The sequence below is a fragment of the Ustilaginoidea virens genome, chromosome 1 (assembly GCF_000687475.1).
Source record: "Ustilaginoidea virens chromosome 1, complete sequence".
NCBI lineage: Eukaryota > Fungi > Ascomycota > Sordariomycetes > Hypocreales > Clavicipitaceae > Ustilaginoidea > Ustilaginoidea virens.
In genome coordinates, this window is record NC_057316.1 from 6,542,753 (window position 1) to 6,570,628 (window position 27,876).

General features: G+C 52.9%; 8 protein-coding genes across 8 annotated transcripts; 3 read left to right on the forward strand and 5 right to left on the reverse strand.

Annotated features, from left to right (window-relative positions):
* Window positions 1-249: 249 nt before the first annotated feature.
* UV8b_01503 (uncharacterized protein) lies at window positions 250-2,184 on the reverse strand (the record flags this gene model as incomplete). Its single annotated transcript, XM_043139001.1, has 7 exons — window positions 250-409; window positions 460-531; window positions 585-842; window positions 898-989; window positions 1,045-1,134; window positions 1,187-1,277; window positions 1,328-2,184. 7 exons carry the CDS (start codon window positions 2,182-2,184, stop codon window positions 250-252), a joined length of 1,620 nt encoding a protein of 539 aa, XP_042994935.1.
* Window positions 2,185-2,462: 278 nt separating this feature from the next.
* UV8b_01504 (uncharacterized protein) lies at window positions 2,463-4,223 on the reverse strand (the record flags this gene model as incomplete). The annotated part of the gene is made up of 4 exons (XM_043139002.1): window positions 2,463-2,477; window positions 2,689-2,764; window positions 3,007-3,142; window positions 4,121-4,223. The coding sequence occupies 4 exons, from the start codon at window positions 4,221-4,223 to the stop codon at window positions 2,463-2,465; spliced, it is 330 nt and encodes a 109-aa protein (XP_042994936.1).
* A 1,606-nt stretch (window positions 4,224-5,829) lies between these two features.
* Window positions 5,830-8,066, reverse strand: UV8b_01505 (uncharacterized protein; the record flags this gene model as incomplete). Its single annotated transcript, XM_043139003.1, has 3 exons — window positions 5,830-5,847; window positions 5,926-6,204; window positions 6,285-8,066. 3 exons carry the CDS (start codon window positions 8,064-8,066, stop codon window positions 5,830-5,832), a joined length of 2,079 nt encoding a protein of 692 aa, XP_042994937.1.
* Window positions 8,067-10,641: 2,575 nt separating this feature from the next.
* Window positions 10,642-18,543, forward strand: UV8b_01506 (uncharacterized protein; the record flags this gene model as incomplete). The annotated part of the gene is made up of 3 exons (XM_043139004.1): window positions 10,642-10,645; window positions 10,838-11,544; window positions 11,608-18,543. 3 exons carry the CDS (start codon window positions 10,642-10,644, stop codon window positions 18,541-18,543), a joined length of 7,647 nt encoding a protein of 2,548 aa, XP_042994938.1.
* A 461-nt stretch (window positions 18,544-19,004) lies between these two features.
* Window positions 19,005-19,594, reverse strand: UV8b_01507 (uncharacterized protein; the record flags this gene model as incomplete). The annotated part of the gene is made up of 3 exons (XM_043139005.1): window positions 19,005-19,030; window positions 19,088-19,279; window positions 19,369-19,594. The coding sequence occupies 3 exons, from the start codon at window positions 19,592-19,594 to the stop codon at window positions 19,005-19,007; spliced, it is 444 nt and encodes a 147-aa protein (XP_042994939.1).
* Window positions 19,595-19,971: 377 nt separating this feature from the next.
* Window positions 19,972-20,739, forward strand: UV8b_01508 (uncharacterized protein; the record flags this gene model as incomplete). The annotated part of the gene is made up of 1 exon (XM_043139006.1): window positions 19,972-20,739. One exon carries the CDS (start codon window positions 19,972-19,974, stop codon window positions 20,737-20,739), a length of 768 nt encoding a protein of 255 aa, XP_042994940.1.
* An 850-nt stretch (window positions 20,740-21,589) lies between these two features.
* Window positions 21,590-22,105, reverse strand: UV8b_01509 (uncharacterized protein; the record flags this gene model as incomplete). The annotated part of the gene is made up of 1 exon (XM_043139007.1): window positions 21,590-22,105. The coding sequence occupies one exon, from the start codon at window positions 22,103-22,105 to the stop codon at window positions 21,590-21,592; it is 516 nt and encodes a 171-aa protein (XP_042994941.1).
* A 1,137-nt stretch (window positions 22,106-23,242) lies between these two features.
* On the forward strand, window positions 23,243-26,688 carry UV8b_01510 (uncharacterized protein; the record flags this gene model as incomplete). Its single annotated transcript, XM_043139008.1, has 2 exons — window positions 23,243-26,431; window positions 26,527-26,688. The coding sequence occupies 2 exons, from the start codon at window positions 23,243-23,245 to the stop codon at window positions 26,686-26,688; spliced, it is 3,351 nt and encodes a 1,116-aa protein (XP_042994942.1).
* Window positions 26,689-27,876: the final 1,188 nt, after the last annotated feature.

The following is a 27,876-nucleotide window of genomic DNA, read 5'->3' on the forward strand; positions in this document are numbered from 1 at the left end:
TTCTTTTGCACCGGTGCACCGGAAGGCAAAAGCAATAACATGCTCCTTTATAGGATATATCTGCTGACAACTCAACTGGCAGATTCGTACAAAGCAGGAACAAGACGACAAAGAAAAGGTGAGACGTAAGAACATCTGGCCACATGACGAAACATCGGACAGGCTATAAAATGAGCAAGAAGCCAAGCAAAAGATATTGACGATCAAAAAAAAGTCAAGAGGAGGAAAGAAAAAAAAGAAACCTAAGAATTACTTCTCATTTCGTTGAGTGCCAGTTGGAGAAGGTGATCTTTTCCCATTGGTGACGGCCACGACGGCAGTTGCGTCTGCGTGAACCGTTACACTTTCATCACTGTCCGAAGACATGGATGCAGGAGCTGTCACGTTTACATTCGCGGTCGTAGCGATCCTGACACCATGAGTTAGAGCATACCAAACGCATCGCACGACAGAGCATACTCGGATAATCCACGTCGGGTCCCCGAGTGCTTCATTGCATTGCCATCCTCGTTTGACGAAGCAGAAAGTCCACTGGGATCATGTCAGCAAGAGCATAACTATCAGTTTGGAACAAATCTGATCACCTCCGAGAAACCGGAAGGGCGCGACGCCACTGAGACTGCTGATTATAAAGCGTAGGGCTCATTCCCACAAGGGGTGTACCGTAAGCCCCAATATTGTATTCGTTTGTACGAAATTGTCGCCGTTCAGCCGTTACTCGTTTAAGCTCCTTCTGAGACGGTGTATCGGCATAACGAATGTTCATCAGAAGTCCCTCCTCACCGACACCCAAACCGTTGTACTTTCTGATAATTTCATCGCAGATTTCTCGACTTTCAAATCTGCATTTGCTGTTGATTAGCGGCCCGGATTATCACGTGTAAATAGCTTACATACCTAGCAAATCCAACGCCGCGACTGTTTCCCATGCTGTCGCGGAGAATTTTGCTTGAAAGAATAGTGCAGCCCATGAAGATTGCACCAAGTTCCTAAAAAACCGCAGTTAGTCTCCTCGTCTGCGTTTCCAGGCCTCGGAAAACTCACAACTTCGGTCAAGGTCTTTGGCAAATTGGATATATACAAGTTCGTAGAGCCTTCATCTCCCTCAGCCTTGAGCCGCGAATTAAAGGATTCCTGAATAATCAATCAGTGCATCTTCACCCCCAACTTTTTGCATCCAACTTACTCTCGCAAAGCCAACCTCGTAGCCAAGCCGATGGAATCCACGAATACACATTTCTGAGTCCTGGACATCGAAAAACTTGGCGAAGCCGAACCTGTGGGGACTTAGTCTCACATGAACTTCATAAACTCTTGGTCAACTGACCCTTTGCAAGCTCCCGTTCCGGTGTCGATAATAGCTTTGGAAGTCTCGACAGGTCCGAAGCGTGATGCAAATTTGTAGAGAAGTTCGTCATCCGTGGTTGGATGAAGTCCACGAATGTAGACATTTCGGTTTCCTGGAATTCGATTTTCGAGACTTTGTTCAAGACTCTTCATCTGGCTCGGTGGTGTGAAAACCGCAGGGACAGCCCTTGGGACAGCAGGGTCCTGCTTCAGAAAATCATCGATTGTACGATCCGGCACAACCGCAATGGCAGGCTTGGTGATGTCAGTCTGAAGGGCTGGGAGTCCCAACTGCTGCGGAGAAGGGGTGGTGTAAGCTGATCGATCGAGACTCGCAACCCGGGGTCCAACATCACGCTGCGAAACTGTTCCATAGAAGGGAGTGGCGGGAGTCGATTCAGTGGTGGAATAAGATCCACGGCGGTTCTCCAGGCCTGGCACCTCTGAAGGACCACGGTCTACCCGAGGCTGGGCAACATTTGGTCTTCCGGGGGTGTAAGGCATTAAAGGCATGGGAAGACCAACGTATGGAGAACCGTAGGTGCCGGCAGGAATTCCAAAGCCTGAATATGGGTTCTCGTTTCCATGGTTCATGCCAAGAGGTTGATGATTCATTGGAGCAAGAACATATTGACCGTCTGGTCCGAGGACATAAGCGGGACCAGCACCCATGGGCATTGGTCCGGTGTTGCTAGGAATCCCCAGCCCTCCCAAGGAAAGTCCTGCAAACTGACTTAACATGGAATCTACCGCTGGGTGCGCAGCAACGTGGCCATGTAAGTGCCGTCCAGTGGGGTTGGGGAGAAATGCTGCCCCGATATTGCTTCCGGCGTCCATATTTTCGTTTAACTGTTTCCTTTGTATGACTTAAACCTACAGCTCAAACGACGGGTGGTTAGTATTGATGCTGGGTAGGGAAAAAGAGCCGTCAGGAGGGAGGGCAAGTGCTTGTTTAATCCACCACCAGGAAGTGAACGAATGAGTAGCACAGAATCAGTGTAGGCGAACATTCTTGCAGACTATCGAAACATGGAGAAGTGAGATGGGATCCGACGTACTTTCTAAGCGCGAAGTATCAGGCGGCAACGATGATGTGAGCTTCAAACAGTTGAAATCTAGTGAAGAAGAATCTATAGAAGGTCAGCATGGAAGACATGGCCCGCAGTTATATCGGTCACAGTCTCGCGACCAAGGTTCCTTTTGTCGGCGGAGGGGAAAATAAGACGATGCGTAAAAGTAATCAAAGGTAAAGCGGCCGATCAGAATGGCCAAACCGCTAGTTACACAACCAAGGAATGTGAAGAGGATGGAATAGATGGAACAAAACAGAAGAGAACTCACATCGACTTTGCTCGTGTAGCTACGTGATGGTCTAAGCCAGTCAGAGGCTGCTGAAGGCAAATTTGCTACCAAGACACTGATATGAAGCAAGAAGTCAGTAGGATAGAACAAGCCATCAAGCAAAATGAATCTTCAGGAGGTATAGTTTGCCACGAAGAAGATCCGAAACGTCGGTCGGCCTGATGTTGTTGATGCTGTGAAGAGAGAAGAGGAGGAGGAGGAGGAGAAGGGAGAAGAGGAAGAAGAGGAGGAAGAGCGAGGATAGTTGCGATGTTGGAGAGCAGAGATGGTGGGAGATGCACAAGCGACAGTGCTTACCTAAAAATGCAAATAAGTTGCTGCTGGGGTAATTGCGATGCTTGTTTAGAATAGAGAGGAAGGAGTCGCAATGTCGTCAGAGCAAGCCAGAATAGATCATATGTGAGTAGGCGGGTAGAAAGGATCCTGCCATAGGCTGTTTTAAGAGCACGATTTCTGGAAGAAACGCAGAAAGAAGGGGGCGCGAGAAGGAAGCAAAAGACAAAAGCAACTGCGCCGCGGAGTGACGACAGTCAAGCAAGCAACCTGCAACCTAGACGACATGGAGTTTCCCACTGTCAGTCACCCAGAGTCAGCCGGCAACCACTTCCATCTCATGTTTCAGGCGGTTGGGAAATCGAATCTGCCCACCGAGAGCCAGGTATATTCGGCAGCTGCGAGGCGGTTGCCAAACAGTCTGGTCTGGTCTGGTCTGGTCTGGTCTGGTCTGGTCTGGTCTGGTCCCACCAGAACAGCTGGTGACGGCGCAGCCGGCCTGGGGCTCCTGCTAGATTCTCGCGTTTGGTTGTTGTCTGGTCGGTTACTGTCTCCCGACCTCGTGAATCAAGGGATTGATGGCACGTTTGTCCTGTGCGCCGAAACTAAGTGGATATTGACTTTGACCTCTCCGTTTGAAACTGGACTATGGTATACGACACAGTCAAGGTGGATGATTCGGCTCTCCAGCGTAGATTCAGTACCAACTTGAAGACATGAGCATCAGAGCAAAGCAACCCGAAGTAACGATGCTTAACAACACAACAAGATGATACCAACTCGAGAATTCACGGTTCAGGCAAAAATCGCTCGCCTGCGCCGCTTGGTCACCAACACGCCAGAGCAATTCAAGATTCAAGAAGTTCGCAGCTGGCCACGGTGGGACGACCCGGGCTACATGGAGAGTAGACCGAGGTCCCAGCTGTTCGCTGGCTCAAATCAACAGTTGCATGTCTGCGTAGTTGCTTTTTACCACAACTCAGACACAGACGACATTTGGTCTGGGGCCGCCCTGGGGGTTGAGCACTTGTAGCTGCGACCTCAGAATGCATTCATTAACCCATTCTTGCCGCACAATATCCAAAACCAAAGTATCCCCTTGCGCGCTTTCCCAGCCCGATTAGAAATAAACACTAACAAATATCAGATGCAGTCTTTTTCTGGGTGGAAAGTCGAGAAGTGTTTGCAGCCTCGCACGTCCGCGAATTACAGCTCCACGAAAGTCCGATGGTCACATGCATGTTTGAGGCTAAACACCAGTTGGAGTTGGGTGAGGTTGCTTGGCTGCCAGCCGAAGGCACCTGGGCGTTTCTAGCTCAAAGGCGACTCGAGAAAAAAAAAAAAAACAAGAACTTTTGCTTTGCCTCATCAAGAAGTTCCCGACGTCGCCGAGACTGTTCATGATGTGTGACGGTATTCTGCTGAATGCTCTTTGAGACATTTGGGCCAAAGGAGCTTTGACGGTCCATCTTTTTTTTGCTTTGCCGTTACAATGTGTTATCTCGGGCCACCGTCCGTTCAAAGTGAGGCCATCTTACGTTTGTGGAGTTTGAAGATACTGAACAGCAGAGTTGGGGCAGACAAATCTCGCTTGCTACGGCAAGATTTCAGTCGACGCCTACATGGATTACGTGCGGGTGAAGCTAAGACCTCGCGGGTGGTTTCCCCGAGGTCGAACCAATAATAAGAGCGACTAAAGCGCCCCCATTCAGTCATCTAACGCTAGGGAGAAAGGGGAGAAAGGGGAGAAAGTGGCCACTGGCCAGACTACATAGGTCCCGAAAAAGGAACGGCCGAGTCTCGGGTCTTTGTTGCTCCGCAAGAGGAGTGGGGCCAGAGGCGCCACCAGGTGCATCAAGCAGAATGCTGCAGACTCCAGACTTCAGAGTACCGGCATCGAGAAGTTCTCTCTGAAATAAGAAAAAATATCGGCAACCTTTTTTCGTTTGATGCATCCATGACCATTTTGATGTATAATCCTCGATATAGAAAGCCATTGAAAGAAGGACAAAAGAAGAAAGATAAAAACGATGAAGGATAAAGGATAAAAAAGAAAGAAAGAAAGACAAAACAAAGACATAAGTCCCAAGGCCTCGGCGCATGCCCAGATTGTACTGCACTGCACTGCACTCCACGTCACTGATAAGGCGAAAGAAGAAGAAGGAGAAAAAAAAATCGCTGGCTGGCACGGTTCGTGAAGACTGACTCGCAAGGCTCATTTTTCCAATCGTCACCTTATTCAGTGTCTTTCCAAATCACCCCCTCGTTTCATTTGGAAACTGTTCGACGAGCCAGATAGGCCGCGAGACCCGATACATCTTGTGCGCCCTGTTCTCCCGAGGAGACTTATAAAGCCATGATGCTTGCTACTCCTTGCCAAGTCGGCGCAACCTCGAAGAAATGCCTGCATGGCAACTACGGTCACTCGCTATTTGTACTGTCTAGACAGATTGCGACGGGCGTAAGGTGCTTCCTAGGCAGCGAGCACAGACCTACCTTTTGCATCTGGTAACATTTTCATCGCGAGCGTCGGTTACTTATGCCAACTAGAGCGTGTCTGCCGGTGCGGACAGCGGCCTTGACGTTCACAGCGACGGCTACGGGGTACATAAGACGGTGTGGGCCATTCTAACCCAGATATAGGATATATAGTTCCCGGGATAACTCATCAAACCGGTAGCCCGCTATGTTTTGTATCATCTAATGCGATATCTATGCAGTAGGTTACCCATCCAAAAAAAAAAAAAAAAATATGAATCGAGTTGATGGCAACCCTCTGTTTTAAGCCCACATCGACGACCATGCCTGACCGAATCCGCGTTCGTCGTTCGTGCCGCAAACTCTTTCCTACGACCAGACATCCTCCTGCAAGTTGGCAGTATTAGCAGTCATGTCTATTGAGCCGGAAATGGCCCAAAAAAAGACATTGTTTCCCCGACGTACCTGGTACTGGTTCGCTGCTCTCATGTTCTTCACAATCTCCTCGCCCTTGGCCTCTGACACGCCGCGTGACTCGGCAATGATTTGGGCCAGTACGGTGTTGACTTCGCGAGCCATGTGGGCGGCATCACCGCAGACGTAAAAGTACGCCTTCTGCGACAGGAGCTCACCAATCTCCTTGGAACGCTCCTTGAGGCGATGCTGAACATACACCTTCTTGGAGGTTTCTCTGGAGAAGGCGGTGACAATCTCGAGCGTATCACCGAGGACCTCCTTGTATTCCTGCAGAAAAGAAAGGAAAAAAAAATTGTCAACGCTCCATGGCTGAGCCGGAACTCGTGCACCTTGTCCGTGACACTTACCTTCCATTCCGATTCGTACAAGAAGTCCTCCGAGCGCCTTTGACAGCCAAAGAATAGGATGGTGCGTCCAACTGTCGCTCCGTCCTGAGCTTGCTTGGCTCTCTCCTGGATGAAACCCCGGAAAGGAGCAACGCCGGTACCGGGTCCAACCATAATGACGGGCTTTGCAGGGTCCGACGGAAGCTTGAAGTTTGAGTGGCGAACATGGACCGGGACGTGAATTCCGTCAAACTTGTTTCGAGGTCCGTTGAGCGCATAAGTGTGGCCAAAGGGAGATGGGTTGGGGTCTCCGTTTTGCTTCTGCTTGAGGGCGAAGAGATAGTTGGTAGCTACACCGCGGAAAGGATCCTGCCTGGCAGGAATCACCTGGGATTCGATGACGGCGGTGATGGAGATCTTCTTCGGCTGAACGAGAGAGGACGAGGAGATGGAGTAGTAGCGGGGTTGCAGCTTGGTCAAGCCCTCGACGAAGACGGAGAAGGGTATGTTTGACCATTTCTCGCCCTTGCCGACGGCCGCCAAGAATCGCGCAATGTTGTAATAGTGAGGTCCGGTCTTGTCGTGAAAGTAATCCTTGTCGTTTCCGAGCCGCGTCATTTCGGCCTTGACCTCGTCGTTGGGGGAGAATGCGGCCAAGGTGGACACGAACTGGCGAGAAACAGGAGCGCAGATTTCGAGGTGGTAGCGGGCAATGACGTCGTAGGTAGTCGGGGTCGGGAAGGGAACCTTGGCAGTAGGTTCCAGGGCCTTGACGCCAATCACCTTGTCTCTCTTGTCCTTGAGGTCAATAATATCCAAGAATCGGTCCACTTCGTCTCCAGGGTTAGTAGGCCAGATGGCAACGTGATCGCCGGTCTGGTATGAAAGGTTGGAGCCATCAATGTCGATTTCCATGTGGATGCAGTTTCGGTCCTTGACTGAAAAGAGCTCCCGGGATTCCGCGATGGGGGCGATATAAGGGTTGTGGGAGTTGAAGGGGCCCTTGACGGCATCTTCCAGGTGCATCTTGTTCGGCTCCCCCAGGTAGACCTCGGGCGACTCGGGGGTCAGGTTATCGCGGTCGACAATGGAGAAGACGGGATCGTAGACGGCCTCGCGTTCCTCCAGGCCCATCTTGTCCGCGAGGGCAGCCCACATGGGCTCTTTCCAAGCCAAGAAGTCCTCCTCCATGGTGCCAGCGCCATCGTCCCCCTCGCCCGCCTCGCCGATGCGATGGGCGCCGAGATTCCGGAGCGCCTTGTCGACGTTGCGGACCATGGAATTGTAGTGCTCGTACGTGTTGTTGCCGAGCCCGAAGGCGACGTAGTTCAAGTTGCCGAGAGGCGGATCGTTGCCCTCGGAGAAGGCGACGCCTTCGCCGGTGATGAACTCGTAAAACTCGACGGCGTTGTCGGTGGGTTCGCCCTCGCCGTACGTGGCGAGGACAAACATGGCAACCTTGTCGCCAGACATGGTGTCGAGGTTGTCGTAGTCGTACTCTTCCAGGTCGGCCACCATGGTGCCGAGGCCGAAACGGCTTTTGCCCTCCTTGGCGAGACGGGAGGCGTAGTCTTCGGCGGTTCCGGTTTGAGAGCCATAAAATATCACGCAGTTCTTGCCAGACTCGTCCATCTTCTCGACAATGTTCCTGGAGCGCCCAGCCTTGGCGCCATTAGCATTAGCGAAAGCATTGGCATAGGGATCCTTGGTGACGCCCCATAGCGTGCCCTTGGTGAAGTATGCCAAGGTTCCGAGGAGGAGGGCCCCAAGGACAACGATGTCGAGCGTATCCAGCTCAGCCATGATGGGCGGACAAAGACGAGGAAAAAGAAGGGGGGAGGGTAGGGGGGGGGACAAATGGGAGGCGCCGGCAGGAAAAAAAAAAAAAAAGGAAAAAAAAGAAGAAAAAAAAGAAAACGGACGGCGCTCGATATTCTGCAAAGCCCACCCGGCCGAGTTGATCTGGTGATGAGCCAACTCTCCAACTCTGGCGGCAGCAAGAAAGGCAGAGGAGCAGATGGATGGAAGGGAACGGATAAGATTGATTGAATTGCTTTTGTTGGCGAATTGGGTGGGATCTTTTGCAGGGGCCGGCTTCAAAACACGATCCGTCGGCCGGAGCGGGCGGCAGGCTGCTGCGATTGAGACTAGCAAGACCGCCCCAGTCATGCCACTGTCACAAGCCTGGTCAGCTTGCATGTACCAGACTCCGTACGGTGATGATCTACCCCCGATAACAGCTGGTCTCATCAGTGCTGGTACTGCTGGTACATGCAGACTTTCTGTACCTAGGAGGTAGGTACATGTAGGTACCTAGGTAGGTACCTAAGTGGAGGCACTGAACTGGCCTCGATTCCAGCACCATGATCCCGGCAGCGCCCCAACGGCAGCCAGCGACGAGAGGACGACGGGGGGGGAAAAACCGACTTTGGGTACATGTATTGACCTAAAGCAGACTGACTACCAAGTTGGCGCCTGCTCGGCTTGGATACCGAGCCCCGACATAGCCCTCTCTGCATGATCAACAACAACCACAATACCACGCATACTTGCACTTACTACCCACCTCTGCGCCTAGACGGGCGCATCCTCATCCCTCCTCATCCCTCGAGGCCTCGCAAGTGCGGGGAGGGCGGGAGGCCATGTCACGGGGAATGGAAGGAATGGAGCCGACGAACCCGCTTTCGGCAGTCTTGACAAGTCTCGTGTGCCGCCCTCAAGCCCCCATGACAGGTTGAGACAAATCCAAAATCGAACCCCCAAGCCAGGACCGGTTCGCTCGTGGTTGCGACTGCGGTCAACGAGGCTGGGGTAACATCATGTCAACGTCCTGTTCCCTCCCGCGTTGACCTGTTCGCCCCGCGACTTTGTCTCTAACAGGTAACAGGTTGACACACACAGTCGCTCTCATACCGCACGACTTGTCGGTTCTTGTTCAGTTCACCGAGACGAGAGGGTTGAGCCCTTTGCCCGTTTGTAAAAATTCGGTGGGATTCCCTACACGTTGGAGAATCGACAGGGTGACAAGAAAGTCGAGAAAGTCTCTCACTTTGTCTGCCGCCTGCCTTAGGTAGGCAGGTACCTAGGTACGTAGGTACATAAAGTACCTACGATGAAACGCTTGGGGTTTTGCTGATTTTCACGGCTGCTATTGACGGCTCTTGGGTGAACAAAGCGCCGAGGTCGGCGGCTCGGCCCTGGCGCGCATCAACTCGTGCAGCACCGGTGCAGCCAGACCACCGGTGTTGGGTTGCAGTGCGGACTAGTATGTACATACATGTACCTACCTTAGATAAGGTAAGGTAGGTACCTTATGTAGCTCTTAGCCCAGCGTCTCTAATTAGGAGGTATCAATGTATTGCAGGTGCGGAGTTATCTATACGGACGCTGGAGTGAAGATGCTGCGAGAGGTATAGCCGGCTGTTCAAGCCTAGCTGTTTGATACATAGCAACCTCTTTGCACGGATGTTTGTTGCCAACCCAACGTTATGAACCTTAGGACCCTACATGACGAGGTAGCTGACTAATGACGATGCGATTTTCAACCAAGTTGAAAATCGCTATTAGGGGCATTTCTTCCTCTATAGGTATATTTATTAAACTCTATCATGACAGATATTCCCATAATGACTAGAGCTATAATGAGGCACATCGAATGCCGCGGTAGCGGGTAATGTATCGCAGTATATGAAGCCCTGATAACGCCGCACTTTGAGTGGCAACAGGTACATAAGCAGCCATGACTAGTACGTGTACCTAGGAGGTACCAGACAGAATATAATCTTCCCACTGCAGTGAAAAGAGCGCACATTACCTGGTCGCAGACTGCAATTGCTACGTATGACCCTTGCATGGAGCACCTCATCTTACCGTCGCGGTGTGCTTTCTCGAAGCCGGTTTTCCCCACGCATTTGACTTAAAGTTTGTTTATTATGCGGAAGTCGTCAGTCTGGACTCCAGAACAACTTTGACTTTAATGTAGTGGGTCAGGTCAATAGCCATGAACGCAATCCTGGGTGTATTGAACGCTGACTAAGCACAATGCCCGCCCGCAATTGGCGGGTCAGAGGCAATTGGGCGCCCGGCGAGAGTACTGCGGTATGCAGTGCCGCATGTCGTCCACGTCGTGTCGTTCGTATACACTGTCGCATAGTGTGTCATGATATTTGATATATATATTTCCTTTTTTGGATATCTCGGCCCATATTGTGCCCAAGCAGGTTTCACAGAGAGCATCGAGGCTTGCTGATACTCTCTCCCATTTGCCTGGCTCACGGGTTTACAACCACGTCGCAATCGCTACTCCGTTGACATGACCGTTTAGCCTGTCAATGCCCTATGCCATCTTGCCAGAAGTTGGGCGTCGGTCTGATTCGAGATGGGTGAGTAATTGTTGCTCATGTCGTGCAACTCATTGCCTGCTGGTCGATCCTCTCCCCTCTGGCAGCAGCACGTCTAACCCGTGCTTCACTGCCCATTCGCTGTGGAGCAATTGCAACAGTTTTCCTTCCGCGTCTCACAATGCGGCCGGAGGACGGAAACAACCTGCAGTACTAACCTAACTTGATGAACAGGCCCCCCTCAAGGTCTCCCCGACAGCTCGCAGGACCCCCCGAAACTGTCAATGCGCACAGGGTCGATATTCAACGACGAACCCGATCGTGAGCCCTTTCGGGACCAGACAATTCGCCCAAGCGCCTTTACAATCCCGTCGCGACCTTCGCCGCATTCCAGGGAATCTTCGGCTGACCAAACAGTCCATGCACCGTCCATCATAACATCGCCGCGAGCACAAGGTGCGCCATCACGGCAAGGCCTCGTCGCCGCTGTCGAACGACCGATAGATCACAGCAAAACCGCCGCGTACGGACATCATCGGCAGACCTCCATAGTCCATGGCATCCAACACTCGAGAAACGGCAGCGTGTCTAGCATGTCCACCAGCCCCTTGAGCCCACAATTGATTGCTGCGGCCGGCCTTGCTGCCGACAGGTCAGACTTGCAATCCATGGGCGCCAGGTTAGATATGGAATCATCAGCCTTGCCCTCGCGGCCTGGCACGTCTCTGGCGGGACCGACTCTGGGCCCTGTAGGCTCTATACCAATGGAGAGGTCGGCTTCCGCTGCAGATATCCCCCTTCAGGGCATGACACAGAGAAGGCTTGAAAGGATGCACAGTAGATCGAGGCGGGAACATGCCGCACATCAATCCCATTCTCGACCCCACAGGGACGACCAGAAAACTGTCGGAGAGTACGCTCTTCATGTGCTGTTCACCTCGGTAAGGACAATGTTGCGAAGAACCGCTCCTTCTCCCGGTAGCCCGCACTAATCAATTGTATAGTTCATTGCTCAAGCAGAAGAGAAACTCAGCGAATGCATCACTGTTCCCTTTGAACCTGAGCCCCAAATTGACCGCGTTTGCGGGCCGGGCGTCGATCCCGCGTTTGACCAATTGATTGTGGCCTTGGGACATATCGCAAGCCCCAAGCCCAAGGCCCTCATTGATTCAATGATGTTGTGGAGGAAAAGCAAAAGCGATGCTGCCAACGAGGCTCGTAGTCAGCTTCAGCAGCTCCGCGGAATTCAATCAGGAGGCCCTTTGCTACGCAGAAATACCGAACCGTTTCAGCCTGGTCTGGGAGCAGGGGTGAGCGATTCTACGAACCCGAATTCTGCGACGCTGTCTACAAAACAAGAGTTTGTAGCTCAGCAGGAGCGGCGTTCGACTGTGTCCATCTACATTTTGTGTCGAGTGCTCCTCGAAGTCATTTGCCAGAGCAACCTGGCTTCTATAACGCCGGAAATGGAAGACAAGCTGGAGAGCATCATATTCGGCCAGCTCAAGATTGCCGACACCGAGCAGCTCCTGCTATCGCCGCTGAAACTCGCCAACTGGAATCTATTCGCACAGTTGCTGGGGCACATGAGCGGCATCAACTTTGCGGGAGTTGCGCGTAGGTTTATCGAAGATCTCGATGGTTCGCTGCAGGAGAGGTCAATCAAAAGCCCGACCTCTTCAACGAGCCGAGACGCTGAAGGGAAAATTGAGCTTGTTCTTGGCGGCATGAAGCACTTGAGGATCAAGGTCTCCCCGGAATCTGCGTGGGAAAAGTCGTGCGAATTCCTCGTTTCCCTGGGCCGCCTGTTCAGCAAGTCGCACGGCCAAAAGGTCAAATCAGCGTTCTGTCAGGCCATAGACATGCTGTTGCTGCGAATCGCGGCCAAGGCTAGTAATAGCCATCTTATGCACCCGAAATGGTCCGAAGTCGTTGCCGCAACTAGGGATCGTCTAGCACAAATGTTTATAAAACCCCGCCACTGGGCGGTTGCATTCCCTTTGACCGCAACATTGCTCTGCGTCTCATCCCCCGAGACCTACAGTTCACAATGGCTCCAACTGGTGTTGTCGGTGCAAACCAAGGTGAAAGACAGGTTCACCAAGCCGCTCTGTCTACAGGTTATTTCGAGACTGATCTGGACATACCTTTACCGCACCAACGACAACTGCCAAACCGCCATTCGAAAACTGGACGATGTGATGAGGTTGATCCTGCCCACTTCCAAGCGGAGTATCGTCGCCTCAGAGACTGCGGTCACCGAGCCCTTGATTCAGATAATCCGGATCATTGGCTTCAAGTTTCCAGAATACTGCTTTAGAAATGTTATTTTTCCTCTCATCAATGCTGAACTCTTTACGTCGAATAAAGAGTTAAAAGTCGAACAATTGGATCCTGATAGGATAGTTGTCGGTATTCGCGCATTCTTGTGCATCATGTCTGACTTGGAGAAAGGAGAGCAGGGACGGCCCCCATTCCCGCAGTTTTACGATGCGTCACCATCAGGTGACCGATGGCCTACTTCGCCTGTACTTGCCTTTGCCCCTGAAGAACCGCTGTCGAATGCTGTCGCCAGTTCGAGGGAAGAGATCGTCTCCCGACCGGTTCTGACACACGTTCTTGGCGATGGAGTCCGCGAGTATTACCTTCAATTTTGCAAGATTTTAGGCAAGATCACCATTGTCTGTGACAATACATTTGGAGGCCAAGCAGCGTTAGATGAAAAGTTCAATAGTCCTGGTCCCAAGACTCCAATTTCGGAAAGCTTCACCTTTTCTCGTCGCGATGAGCATCCCAGTGCCGCCGACCAGAAGCAAGCCTTCTACGAGCTTTTGCACGTCGCAGTCCAAGCGCTTCCCAGGTGCTTGTCTGCCGACATTCCTTTCAACTCCTTGATCAATTTGCTATGCACGGGAACTGCTCACGTCCAGCACAGCATTGCTGAATCGTCCGCAAACTCTTTGAAAGCAATTGCGAGACAGTCTCACGCACAACAAGTGACAATGGGCTTTGCTCGTTTCATCTTCAACTTTGATGACCGATACTCTACCATGTCCGACGGCGGCATGCTTGGTCAGAGCCATATCGAAAACACTCTTCGGCTTTATGTCGAACTGCTCCAGATCTGGATCGAAGAGATCAGACACAAGACGCGAGAGGCTTCCAACCAACAGTCAGACACTAACAAATCAGAGAAGAGGGCTTTGAAGTTGGATTTGTCAAGCATATGGGCCGAGGTGGATCAGGCCGAAGCACATGGCTTGTTTTTCCTGTGCTCTCAGTCTCGCAGAGTGAGATATTTTGCCGTTACAGTATTGCGTCTCATTACCGATTTTGACAAGGCACTGGGCAAGGATACCTCGAAACAAAAAGACACTCTGCGATTGATCAACATTCTGGAAAATGACTCCAACCAGGTCATGAACTTCAATGATGAGTATCTCTCTCTTGCCGAGCGAAGCAGATTGCACCGCGGCCGGCAAAATGCAAACAGCCAAGGCGCAGTCGTTGAGCTCTGCACAAGCGACGTTTCCTACGACACTACACTGTGGTACAAAATCTTTCCCAATCTCATTCGAATTGCTTTCGACAGATGCCCCTTTGCAGTAACCATCTGTCGAGATCTGATCTGTAATCGGATTCTGCAAATGTACAAGCCCATTGTGTTCGTTTCTGAGCCAACAAGAGGTTTGTACTATGGATCCGACGCAGGCGGCCGCGTCGGAACACGGTCCCCCGCCACGCAGCCGGAATCAATGGTTGAGCAGTGGAAGCTGTACTTGATCTTTGCTTGCACAGCTCTGGCCGATCCTGGAAGCCTTCCTCTCCCTGCCCCTCCCCCAGACGGCCAACACGCCCGCAAGACGTCCAAGCCTGCATCGGCCGGCAAGATTGTGACGGCGAGAACCCTCTTCAAATACCTGATACCTCTCCTCTCAGTGTCATCGGCCTCCGTCCGCGAAGCAGTAGTAGTTTCCATGGGGTCAATCAACATCTACATATACAGAGCGCTGCTCGAAGAACTCCAAGGCCAAGTGTCTCGGTGCAATGACGAGGCTCGGGCCAGGATTCACCAGAGAACGAACAGTAGCCCGCGGAGGAACCGCAAAATGGATCTTTTACGGACCGAAATCACCCACGTCTTCAAACTGACCTCGCACTTTTTGAAGGATGCCCAGGTCTACCAGTCCGAGTTTTTCCTGACCAACCTCACATTGTACGCAAAGGACCTGAAGCTTTTCCTGATGGATGGAGAAGTACAGATGGATTGGGAATTCCAAAAACTCCGGCGCTATTACTGTGGACTGATGGAAGCTCTTTTTGAAGGCATCAACAGAACCGATGACCCGTCACGCTGGATGACGTTTGAATCACGGAAATCGGCGTTTTCCTTGATGGAAGACTGGTGCGGCTTCTCTCCCAACCAGACTCAGATTCGGGTCCGCGAGGACACCATGAGACAATCTCTCATTGACCAGCAGGCAATGGGTGAGAGGGGGGTTGTCACGGCAGCCATGGAAATTGAAAAGAGAAACCTTCGCACTGCCGCGCTGAGTGCTATGGCAGCTCTTTGCGCTGGCCCCATTAGCATCACGACGGAGAGCGGAGTCACGTTGCAATTCGATATGCGTCGAATGCTTACCTGGCTCAAGGCCATTTTCAACTCTGGCAGTGACAAGATGAACGTTATTGGCCAACGGGCCCTGAAAAACCTTGTCTTCTACAATCAAGAATATCCCTATCTGCTCGAACACTGCTTTGAGCGCTGTTACTTGTCGGACGTGCCCAAAGTGCTGGAGAGCTACTTCTCCGTCGCCATAGAAGTGTTGCAGCAAAAACCCGGCTACCCCTGTCCTTTTTGGAGATCCCTTGCTCTTTGCCTGTTCACTCTGGGGAGCGAACAGAGTGAGATACGATCCAAGTCGTCAAACGCCCTTCGGACGCTCGAAACGCGCCAGCAGCGAAACTCGAAAATTCAGGATTTTGACATCAGCATATCGGACAAGACGCAAGCAGTGTATAAGCTGGCCCAGTTCGAGATCTCGAAACGCCTCGCCAAGCAATACACCGAACTAGCCTTTCACGTCTTCTCCGAGTTCACCTATTACTTCAAAGATCTCCAGCCAGTAGCGCAGAGAAACATGGTTGCCGTCGTACTTCCGTGGATACAGACCATAGAGTTGAAGCTCGACGCCAATGGTGGCCCGACAGCCCAATCCTACGTCGTGCTCGCCAACCTCTTGGAGCTCACTATAAAGTCTGGTGGTGCTCTACACAACGAAGTTCAAGCTCTCTGGCAAGCCCTTGCCACAGGACCGCACCCCGGCAATGTCCGCCTCATCCTCGACTTCATCATGCAGCTGTGTTTAGAGCGTCGGGAGCAGAATTTTGTGGAGTATGCCAAACAGATCGTGGTGTTCTTGTCAACCACCAACAGCACACCGGGGATCAAAGTAGTCGAGTTTCTCCTCATGCAAATAAACCCCAAAGCCATGGTGCCCAACGAGAAGAGAGAGTCCGTTCCACCGCCCCCCGACGTGAATAGCTTTCCATATTGTGCTGATCTGAGCAAGGCTCTGCCAGTGGGGACAAAGCAAGCCGGGTTCTCGCTAGGTCAACTGTCACTCATCTTGCTGGTAGACTTGATGGTGTCTCCTGTGTATCTCACGCCTGACAATGTACCGCTTCTGCTACAGGTGGTCACAGTCTTGTGGGACCACTACACTCCTCTCGTCCAGGACCAGGCCAGGGAGATGCTGGTCCACATGATCCATGAGCTGGTCATTTCACGCATGGACGAGGTTGCGGTCGGCATAGCAAAGGAGACCATTGATGAGCTGGTGGAAGCCATACGCCAACACGATCGCACCGTGGTCTGGGCATACGAGGACAGTAATGGCAAGGTGGATGACCGCGAGAACAAGGTTCCGCCAAGCATGGAGTATCTGACCGCAGAAGTCGTCAAGACATTCCAGGCCACCTTCCCAGGCATCAAGGAGCAGTGGGGGCGACTCTCTCTGACCTGGGCGACATCTTGCCCAGTCAGGCATTTGGCCTGCCGATCATTCCAGATATTTCGCTGCGTCCTCACTTCCATTGACCAATTCATGCTCGGCGACATGCTGGCAAGATTGTCAAACACAGTCGCGGATGAGGATCCAGAAATCCAGTCCTTCTCCATGGAGATATTGACCACTTTGAAAACACTACTGGTGAAGCTGGATCCTGACAAGCTCCTGACATTCCCGCAGTTATTCTGGACGACGTGTGCGTGCCTGGAATCCATCAACGAGCGCGAGTTCCTGGAAGCTACGGAAATGCTCAATGAGCTCGTCAGCAAGCTCGACCTCAGGTTGCCGAGTGTGCGGAGGGTTATTGCGGATGGCCAGCCTGATCGTTGGGACGGTCAGTTTGACGGCATCCAGCCGCTCGTATACAAGGGCCTCCGGTCGTCCCTGTGCTGGCAGCCAACACTGGATACCATTGACAAGCTTGTGCAGCTGCCTCCAGACCCCTTGATCGGCGACGACAGTCGGCTCTTGTTTGCAATCCTGGCAAACTTTCCCCGGTTTTTGAACGAGCTAGAACACGCAAGTCTGACCGAGGAGACTGCGAGAACGGCCGGTCTGCTTCTTGCCGAAGCCGACAAGCTAGGTCTCGAATCAATCTGCGTCGCACTTGACGACCTGATCTCGGGCAGGCAGCAGGATAGCGGAGAGTTTCTCAACCAGCTATTCTTGGCCTTTAGGGAGCACTTCCTGCCACAGCATGAGTTCGGGATGATTACATTTCTCATTGGCCTCCTCACCAACTCGCTGTCCTGGGTCAAGGTGCAAACAATGCGGATCCTCTGCGTCGCCATTCCGGAAGTCGACATGCGCAACCCCGAGCTCGCGGGGCATGGATCCGACCTCATTTCTCCTCTTCTGCGTCTGCTGCAAACCGAGTTTTGCATGGGTGCTTTGCAAGTCTTGGACAACATCATGACCATGTCCGGCAGCCACATGGACAAGCATCATTTGCGAATGAGCATGACGCGGTCGACATCCAAAGCCGTCCGCAAGGAGTACGAGCGCACACAGAGTCTGTTCGGCATCCCGGAAGCTTCCGGCTGGGCCATTCCGATGCCGGCGAGAAAGACGGAAGCAACGCGAGCCAACATCCACGCCGCTTTCTACATGTGCCAGAGCACGGAAGGATCATCCACGGAAGCCACGTCGACCACAGAGGTCGAGTTCCAAGACGACGACTTCCCGTACGGCTATTTCGAAACGCTAGACAGGACAGAGACGATGCTTTCCGACGAAGGGCGCGGCGACGGGACCGCAGGAGACTTGGTCACAAAGCTCGACAGTCTGGACGACTTCTTTGACGAAGACTCGAGCGCCACCACCGACGACGACGGGAGGTCCTCGCGCACAGTGACCGAGTTTTCGCCAGAGTCTTTCGAATCAGCGACGCTGCTGTACGACGAGCAAATCCTGCCGATTCTGCACGAGGCCTCCAGCACCACGTCTTTCCAGAACGGGTTTGTTGACCGTCCCATGGGCCTGTCATCGTTGTCGCGCGATATAATGGCCGTCAACACCATGAATCCCGGCGCATTCACCGCGGGCATGGCGTCGTCCAGACCGACGCTCCACTGCAGGTCCATCACCTCTCCGTCCGCACCCGCCTCGTATCAGCAGCACACGGTTGGGGATGTTGGAACCGATGACGTCTACCTCTCGGGTGGATTCTCGGACGCCGACGACGAACGGCCTCGAGCGAGGACTGGCTTGAAGTCACCAAATCTCGGCTCACGGGGACCGACGACGCGTCTACCTGGAAGCCGACCTCGCGATGACAACCTCCGTGAGCCAACAATTCCTAGTGTCACCCCGAGGGTGGTGAACAAGGCCATCCAATCTAATGCAAGAGGTGCTGGATATGTTCTTTGAGGGTTAACTCAGGCATCCATTTGACCCATCTACCATCATCATCAACTCGAGCTCCATTTTAATAAAGCAGGAAATATAAACGGAGCAATTTACAAATACAGTCCTTTGGACACTTGGGAGTGGTGGGCTCTACACATGTACCGGGAAGGGAGAGCATATGGGGAGTGAGTCGAGCCGATGCAAATCACTCCAAAGGGGAATTGAGTTGAAGGCGTTCAGGTGTACCTTTTGCCGTTGGTATGGGCCATATTTCCCTGACATCTTGAGTAGTGGATCAAACATTAGCGCAAATAAAGACCATTTACGTCCATGTGATAAACCAACCCTTTTGTATCTAAACCGATAAATCCACAACCGCAGCGCCTCTTGCCTTGTGTGTGAACGTGGCCAGATTGGGCCATGCCGGCGACGTTCGAAACTTGTGTCTGACTGTAGTCGAGAGCCAAAGCTGTCCAAAACAGCTAATATCTGTGACGTGTCGAGTAATCTGCGGCCCCGGTCAGTGCGATTCCCGGTAGCGGAGCCATACAAACCAGCTTCCTACCTTTTGGACTGTTGACCTGGCCCTTGCCCTTTGTCGCGCCTCGATAGACCGCCTCTAGAATATTAATGACGTCCTGACGGTTCCTCTCCACGAAATTCATCTTGTTGTTATTACCGGTGCCAAAGTCACACATTATGTGCTTGTTCCGGAAGAAGAACATGACTGCGAACGGCTCCTCATTCGTGTTCAGTTCTGGGGCATCATCACGCCGTCAGTTGGCCCGACCCAGAAAGATCCCAACCCCCATCTTTCGAAAGGAAAAAGGGCAGCGCAATACATACCGTACATGTGATTAAAGTCGGGCACTTTCGAGATATCGCATACGTAGACGACTGCCCACTTTTGCACCATGGGCGCGACTTTGGAGAGGACCTCGTCCATGATGTCGAGGTCCGGGTTGTTGTTGGGGTCGCCGAAGCGGATCACCACGAGGCGGTTTTCCTCGCTGAGGATGGCTTGGTCGACATGCCAGGCGGTGATGAGGTGAGGGAGAAGAATCGTGCCCATTCTCGCTGGGGGGCTGGGGTTGTCTCGGTTGCGGTAGCGAGGAGGGGATGGGGATGGGGCCACTGTGTAGGCGATGGTGGCTGTCGTCGTTTCGTGTTGCGTTAATGACTGGATGAAGGGAAATTAAAGAATGGCGCTTGACTTGCAGAGCTGGTGATGACGAAGTAGCGGGGGCGATGGCGGGGCGATTATTGTGGGTACCAGCTAAAGAGGCATCACTCGGTAGTTGCATATGGCGGCTTTGTCGTATCGCGCGGATCGGCTCGGTCATTAGCCAGCCAGGCTAGACGACTCCGAGCTCCGCAGAGACATGGGCAACGGAATGGGCTTTGATCTTTGACCCATGATTTGGTGTTGAACACGCCATCATGTAGGAGATGGCTACGTTCACCAGGGGTCGCAAGTCGCTGGGAACTCTGTGGGGCGGGTTTCCCTCCCGTCATCACTCACGCGCTCGCTGCCGGGGAACGAGGCAGTTCACCGAAACTTCAAGCCGGCTTTCCCAGGATGACCGCCGCGACACCAGCGGCATCAAACTACACTATCCGGAGGCCCCATCTGCTCAGCACTCCAGCCTCCCGTCGTTCCTCGAGTACGCAAGTCGAACAGGCCTGGACGAGAAATCCACCGTGTACGTCGGCACTCGCTACGAATACCAGGTGTCTCGCTCCTTCTCAAGATACGGCTTCGCCTTGAGACGAATCGGAGGCTCTTCCGACCACGGCACCGACCTAGTAGGGACATGGAACCTCCCTGCTGCCTCGGAACACGCGCCCTTGAGGGTCCTCGTGCAGTGCAAGGCTGGAAACCAGCGCGTCGGGCCGCAGCATGTGCGGGAGCTTGAGGGCGCCTTTGTGGGAGCGCCGGCCGGATGGAGGGGGCCAGGGGTGCTGGGCATCTTGGCCAGCGAACGGGTTGCGACTCGGGGCGTCAGGGATGCTCTGCGACGGAGTAGATGGCCCATGATGTACGTTAGCTGTTCGGGAGATGGGGCCGTGTCGCAAATGCTTTGGAACCAGCGCGCCGAGGATATCGGCTTGGAGGGATACAGCGTCGTCGTGAGGCATGATGCTGGTAGCGGGGGGGAACTGGTGCTGCTTCAGGACGGCAAGATGCTGCCGTTGCTGGAGGAGCAGGAGCAATGATGGTCGGTCCCGAAGGGTCAAGGTATTAGACCAAGATGGAGAATAACGCCCAGGCGGCTATCGTCTCATAATATGCACTTGAGACGAGCAGGAAGTGGTTGCAACGCTCGTCAGACGTTTAGGCGTAGCTTCCCTGGGGTGGAGCGGCGGAGTCGTGGAAACTTGCTTCCCAGCACTCAGTTCATTATTTCCAATATTAACTCATCACTGTTTAGTTGTGCAGTTGCTTGTTGTATTGACGAAGCCGTGAGGTGGCCCAATGTCACATTCTGTTCACCCTGGGTCGGACGTCCTTGGGAAAACGGCATAATGGATTTCGTAGATGATGTGCATAACGTCGGGCGCGCAAAAGCCATCGTCGAGAGAAAGAATGATATCCACAATATCCAAAAAGTAACTAAATGCTGCTGCTTTGACGTGCTGTTTCTCCAGTCCGTGCAACTGGAACGCCGCAACTTCTCATGCAAAGGCAGCTCAGTGATAACTCAAGCAAGGGGGAAAACAGCGGCCATTAGGTTTAATTCCATCTTGGCTCGATATGTCAGCCGTGATTCATCTATTGTGAGCTCAAAATGAACACAGTAGCAGATGAAGAGTTCGAAAACCATCACAGCTTTGGGGCTTGGCACAATGGCTCAATTGCTCGGCCTTCAGTGAAGAACCTGTGTTGTCTGGGATGAGCCTTGGGACGCTGGGATGGAGCCAAAAGAAAGCCAAGACAAGCATACAGCAGCCTGCTCATAGACTCGTCTTATAGTTTACATTCCAGCTATGTCAGCAATGCTCTTCATCATACTGAATACCGGGTTATATACATCGACGTAACGTGAAGCAGGGTGCGTCGCATGTCTCAGTCGTCCCACACTGCCGCTTTTGCTTTGTCAACTTCGTCACGCTTTCGCTGCTCCTCAGTCCGCTGTTGTTCTCGTTTCTTCCTTTCATGTTCGCGTATAGATCTTTGATAAGCCTTCTGTTCCTCCGTCTGCTTGGGTGCCTTCAGTCCAAGGCCTGCTGCAATCATGCGGCGAGCGACAGCATCTGTCTTCTCTGGCCTTTTCAACCCATCCACCCCGCGAGGGATATCGACTGCAGCTTCGGTGGCTTCACTCCATCCTGGTATGGAACCGTATTTTGAGCTGGATGGCGTAGGTGGAGGCGCTGACAGTCCCGTGGTGCAGGCTTGAGCTGGGGCGCTCGTCTCATTTTCAGCTTCTGAATCCGATTGCTCGTCATCGTCCTCCCATGAGTCCAACAGCTGCTTCTTGCTCTTTGCTTTTGAAGCCTCGCTGATACTTTTGGCCGGGTCTAGAGCCAGGTTCGATAAAGACTCTGCGACTTTATCTCCGCTGCCGGCAGTCGATGGCATGTTGAATGGTGGTTGTTGATAGGAACTCGGGTCCCAGTCCGTAGGGAGCGCGCGGGATGCTACTGCATCGCTGTGATCACTGCGTCACCAATCAAAGGTATGATTCCTCTTTGATTATGACTATATGACTATCTAGAAAAGGAGGAAAAGGGCAGACAGGGCTGCATCTGACGATGCGGCCTTTTTATGTGTGTGTATACCGCGGTCACGTGGGCGTGCCGCGGCCACGTATGCCACCAGGTGCGCTGACTGACCGACTGACTGACGATTCCGACAGTGGTAGTTGGGCTGGGCAGTAATATAGATTCCCGGCGACTGGCTTCTTGCATCCAGATGGCATTATCCGACAAGATCCAATATCTTGAGGGTGTTGTGGAGAAGAAGAGAGCCAGAGATGGTAAACTCTAGGGCTTGACAAAGCGTTCAATCCCCTGACGCAGAAGAGCATGTCTTCTAAAAACGTCAATTCGATGTCCAGACCTTTCGCCCCACACGCATGGAATGTGACCTGGCATTGCTGACCTGCTTGCTAACCTCATAACTCACAGGAAGCAGCAAAAAAGGCCCAAAAAGCCCGATGTTGACCGTTTCTGCGAGAGGTCTTTACATGTGCTAAAGAAAAACACAATCTAGAACTAAGGAGCTTTTCACTCGATCAAGAAGCCGTTATCCCCACCATCGTTTCCCAAGTCTTTTTAGTACAATCGAAATATGTGTTTATCGAGGCAACTAAGACGTACCCAGGTATCTCCTAACGTACTGCGGAGTACGTAAACAATTAGCGCGGCATGTGGCCGCGGATAATGACAATGCCGAGGATCTACCGAAAGAACCTCCTAGCACTTGTGAAATTTTGGGCAAGTGTCGTCGTGCCCCAGCTGTTCTGCTCAGCCGTCATAGTCAAGACAAATCCGCATCACCTCGTCTCGTCAACGGCGGCAATGCGCGACGCAGCTGTCCCGACGACAAGCACAGACCAAAAACAATAGACTCTGTCAGTACCACCGGGGCTTGGGCCATTCGCCGTCATTGTTGTTTTCCCAACAAGGTACTCGCAGGTCCCCGGGGGTTGCCACTCTCGCCATCTCGTACAGTCGAGCTTGGCGACAGCTGGTACGAAGTCGATAGCTGTTGAAAATGATCACCAGGTGTCGCCTCACAGGGCGACAACTCCTTGAGCGATCCATAGCGCACAAATCCCGAGCACCTGCCTCTTCCTTCTCGAGACGACGGATATGGTCGCCCTCTTGCTACGGTCGACCTGTGTGCCCGTCAGACTTGCCGAGCGTTCGACATGGATTGGTGTGCGCGGGCTTTTCCACAAGTGCAAAGCTAGGAAAGAAAGATGACAAGAGCAAAAAGGACCATTTCTTTGATTCCTCGTCAGAGACTTTGACTGAGCCTCTGTCAGAAGAGGAGACGAAGGCCAATTCGGAAAACAAGAGACCCGAAGCGCACCAAGCCGCAGCCGGTGAAGGCAAGCCCGAGGCTTCATCAGCCAAAAGCGACACAGGCAATAAGTCGCCGGATGGGAAAAGTAGCGGTGCCGCTGGAAGCTCAGCCGCAGGAGGGGGTGCTGACAGCAGCTCCGGCAGCGACGGTGGCAGGCGGGGGAGGAAATCAGCCGAGAAGGCTTTACAAAAACCCGTCATTCCGGAAGTCTACCCCCAGGTTCTGGCCATCCCCATAGCCAAACGACCTCTGTTTCCCGGCTTCTACAAAGCCATCACCATCAAGGACCCTAACGTAGCCACAGCCATTACAGAATCCATCAAGCGAGGGCAGCCATACGTTGGTGCCTTTTTGTTCAAGAACGAAAACGAGGACGAAGATATTATCCGTAACGTCGAAGATGTTCATGATATTGGCGTTTTTGCGCAAATCACCAGTGCATTCCCCATCCACGGACAGGAAGGTGCTTTGACGGCAATCCTCTATCCTCACCGTCGGATCAAGCTCTCCAGTTTGGTACCCCCACGCACTGCCCAGAAATCAGACGACAAGCAAGAAATTGACTCGCCAGAAGTCATACCACAACAACAACATGCTCAGCCAGAGGGAGAGCCGCAAGAGAAAAAGGGCGACGTTGTGGCCAGTTTCGAAGAAGGTGTCGTGGAGAAGAAATCTGACCAAGTTGCCGAAAAGTACGAGCCAACCTCATGGCTCAAACGGTGGCCTGTCAGTCTCGTCAACGTCGATAACCTTGTGGACGAGCCCTACGATCCCAAGAGCCCCGTCATCCGAGCCGTCACGAATGAAATTGTAAACGTCTTCAAGGAGGTGGCTACCATGAACAACTTGTTCCGCGATCAGATTTCGACATTCTCCATGAGTCAGTCCACTGGAAACGTCACATCGGAGCCCGGCAAGTTGGCAGATTTCGCCGCCGCCGTATCATCAGGAGAGCAGAACGAGCTGCAGGAAGTCCTCTCCTGCATGAATGTCGAAGAGAGAATGCAAAAGGCGCTCATTGTTTTGAAGAAGGAGCTCATGAATGCCCAGCTGCAGTCCAAGATCACCAAGGATGTGGAAAGCAAAATCAGCAAGCGCCAGCGAGAGTACTGGCTCATGGAGCAGATGAAGGGCATTCGTCGGGAACTTGGGTTGGAATCCGACGGCAAGGATAAGTTGGTCGAAAAGTTCAAGGAGAAGGCTTCCAAGTTAGCCATGCCGGAACCGGTTCGGAAGGTCTTTGATGAGGAGGTTAACAAACTCGCCCACCTGGAAACCGCGGCATCGGAGTTTAATGTCACCAGGAACTATCTGGACTGGCTCACCCAGATCCCGTGGGGACGCAGAAGTGCAGAGAACTTTGGCATTCCCAACGCCATGAAGGTTCTGGATGAAGATCACTACGGCCTGAAGGATGTCAAGGACCGCATTCTCGAGTTCATTGCTGTTGGCAAGCTCCGAGGCACCGTCGAAGGCAAGATACTGTGCTTTGTTGGCCCACCCGGTGTCGGAAAAACCAGCATCGGAAAGTCGATTGCCAGAGCCCTCAACCGAGAATATTATCGGTTCAGTGTGGGTGGCTTGACGGATGTGGCTGAAATCAAGGGCCACCGACGGACATATGTTGGAGCATTGCCGGGCCGCATCATCCAGGCTCTCAAGAAATGCCAGACGGAGAACCCCCTCATTCTAATCGACGAGATCGACAAGATTGGGCGAGGATACCAAGGCGATCCCTCGTCAGCACTTCTAGAGCTGCTCGACCCGGAGCAGAACAGCTCTTTCCTGGACCACTACATGGACGTGCCGGTTGATCTGTCCAAGGTTCTTTTTGTTTGCACGGCCAACATGACAGACACGATACCTCGACCCCTTCTCGATCGTATGGAACTGATTACGTTGTCGGGCTACGTTGCCGACGAGAAGAAGGCGATTGCGAACCGCTACCTGGCCCCGGCCGCCAAAGATGCCGCGGGGTTGAAAAACGCCGACGTCAATCTCAACGACGAAGCGATTGAGGAGCTTATCAAGTCCTACTGCCGCGAGTCTGGCGTTCGAAATTTGAAGAAGCAAATAGAAAAGGTTTACAGAAAATCAGCGTTGAAGATTGTGCAGGAGCTGGGGGACAAGGCCTCACCTGCCGAGGAGGAGGCTCCCACCGACGAGGGCAAAGCAGGGCTGGAGGCGGAAGAAGAGGCGGCTGCCGCCGGCCAGAATGGCGGGTCTGACGGAGCAGCAGCCGCTACCCAGGCCGCCGAAGCGGAAACGGGAGAAAAGCCTAGGGAGGCGCTGAGAGTTCCCGACTCCGTCCACGTTGAAATCGGCAAAGACAACCTGGTGGATTACATTGGACCCCCGGTCTTCACCTCGGATCGCTTGTACGATGTCAGCCCGCCCGGTGTTTCCATGGGCTTGGCATGGACCCAGATGGGCGGCGCTGCCATGTATATCGAATCAATCCTGCAGTCGCCTCTACGACCGAGCTCACGACCAGGGCTGGAAATCACGGGCAACTTGAAGAATGTCATGAAGGAGTCGACGACTATTGCTTACTCTTTCGCAAAGGCGTTTATGGTGAAGGAATTTCCCGAGAACAGCTTTTTCGACAAGGCCAAGATGCACTTGCATGTTCCTGATGGCGCCGTGTCTAAAGATGGACCCTCAGCCGGCATCACGATGGCGACGTCGCTTCTCTCGTTGGCTCTGGATGCCCCCGTCAACCCAACCGTTGCCATGACGGGCGAAATCACATTGACGGGCAAGGTATTGCGCATCGGTGGATTGCGCGAAAAAACTGTCGCAGCTCGAAGAGCCGGCTGCAAAACAGTCATTTTCCCCAAGGACAACATGTCGGACTGGCTCGAGCTACCAGAAGTAAGTTTTGCTCGCTGCCATGCCGCATGATGCGCTGCCATCTTTTTCTTTGTCTCCAATCCGAAGCTTGAGCTGGCTGACAGGAACCTCACTAGAACATCAAAGAAGGTATTGAAGGCCACCCGGTCAGCTGGTACGACGAAGTTTTCGGGCTCGTCTTCAAGGACCTCGACCGCGAGCAAGCCAACAGGAGCAAAGTCGTCGACAAGAAGAGAGTCGCTTTGGAGAAGGAGGAGCATGACGAAGACGAAGATTAGAAGAAGCGACCCCAGATGCCCATCTTTAAAACCCCCCCCCCCCACCTCCCTTAAATACCTTGATTTATATAAAGACTACAAGTGTGCATACGCATGAAAACATGATGCGCCACGTGGCTGCCGGTACCATACTCCAGCCAAGCAGACGGTATGTTGATGAAGAAAAAGACAGCAACACATGTTCAGGAGTTTGGTCCAATTACCTGTTGTTTTGCTTGTACAGTACTCCAAGGGGGGGAGGGATGCGAGGGTGTTTGTTCACTTGGATCCCTGGCGGATGTGCCTCCCTCTCCACTGCTTTGTGCATTTTGGCAGGAGGTTGTTGTTTTCCTTCCTTGTCCTTGTATTTTTGTAGAAAGCAACATAGAAGGGACGGTGTGTCGTTGGCCGTGGAGGGCCCAAAGAACGCGGCCCGATGTACGAGTGAGCGTAGCATCATCAATGCCATCACCTGGCCATGGCCGTGGAGCCCTTTGAGCACGTTGAGCAGGTTGAGTGTTTTGGCGCCCTTTTCCAGGGAATGACGTGGTTATAGATGTTGGTTGCAATCGGTTTCGTTGCAGAAAAGGTAGCTGTGCCGAACGTCGTTTGCCACAGACTTGGTCCTCCAAGCCATGCGGCGCTAGCAGAGAGGAAAGACGTGAGCTACAGACATGAGCTACAGACGTGAGCTACCTGGCGGCGCGGAAGTCGCCGTCTTGATGGAAGAAACTGCAAGACGATCCAGGCAGCCGGGGCGCCTTGCACAGGCACACAGAGTGTTGAAGTTTAAAAGGTCAATCAATGTAAACATGGCACACCCGCAGGTGCCCGGGCACCCGTTTTTTCCACCTACTACCTAGTTGACCTCTACTATATATCAAACAGACGACCCGAGAGCCCTTTTACCCCTGAGCACAGACGCAGCCGCTGGCTTTGCATAAAGTAGTGATGTTTTCCATGTAGCAGACCACTTCCCTCCCCCGACACATGCACTTCTCCGGCCTCAGGCACTCGGGCGGATACACTTTCTGGCCCTTGGTCCCGCACTTCTCAATCTTGAAGGCAGGTTCCCGCGCCACGTCGTCGCTCGGATCGGCCGCTGCGGCCGAGGCCAGCGCCAGCAAGGGCGCCGTGGCAAGCAGCGGCGACAGGGTCAGGGACGCGAGGCGCATGGCGAAAAGCGGGATGGTTGGTCAAGGGCGCAAA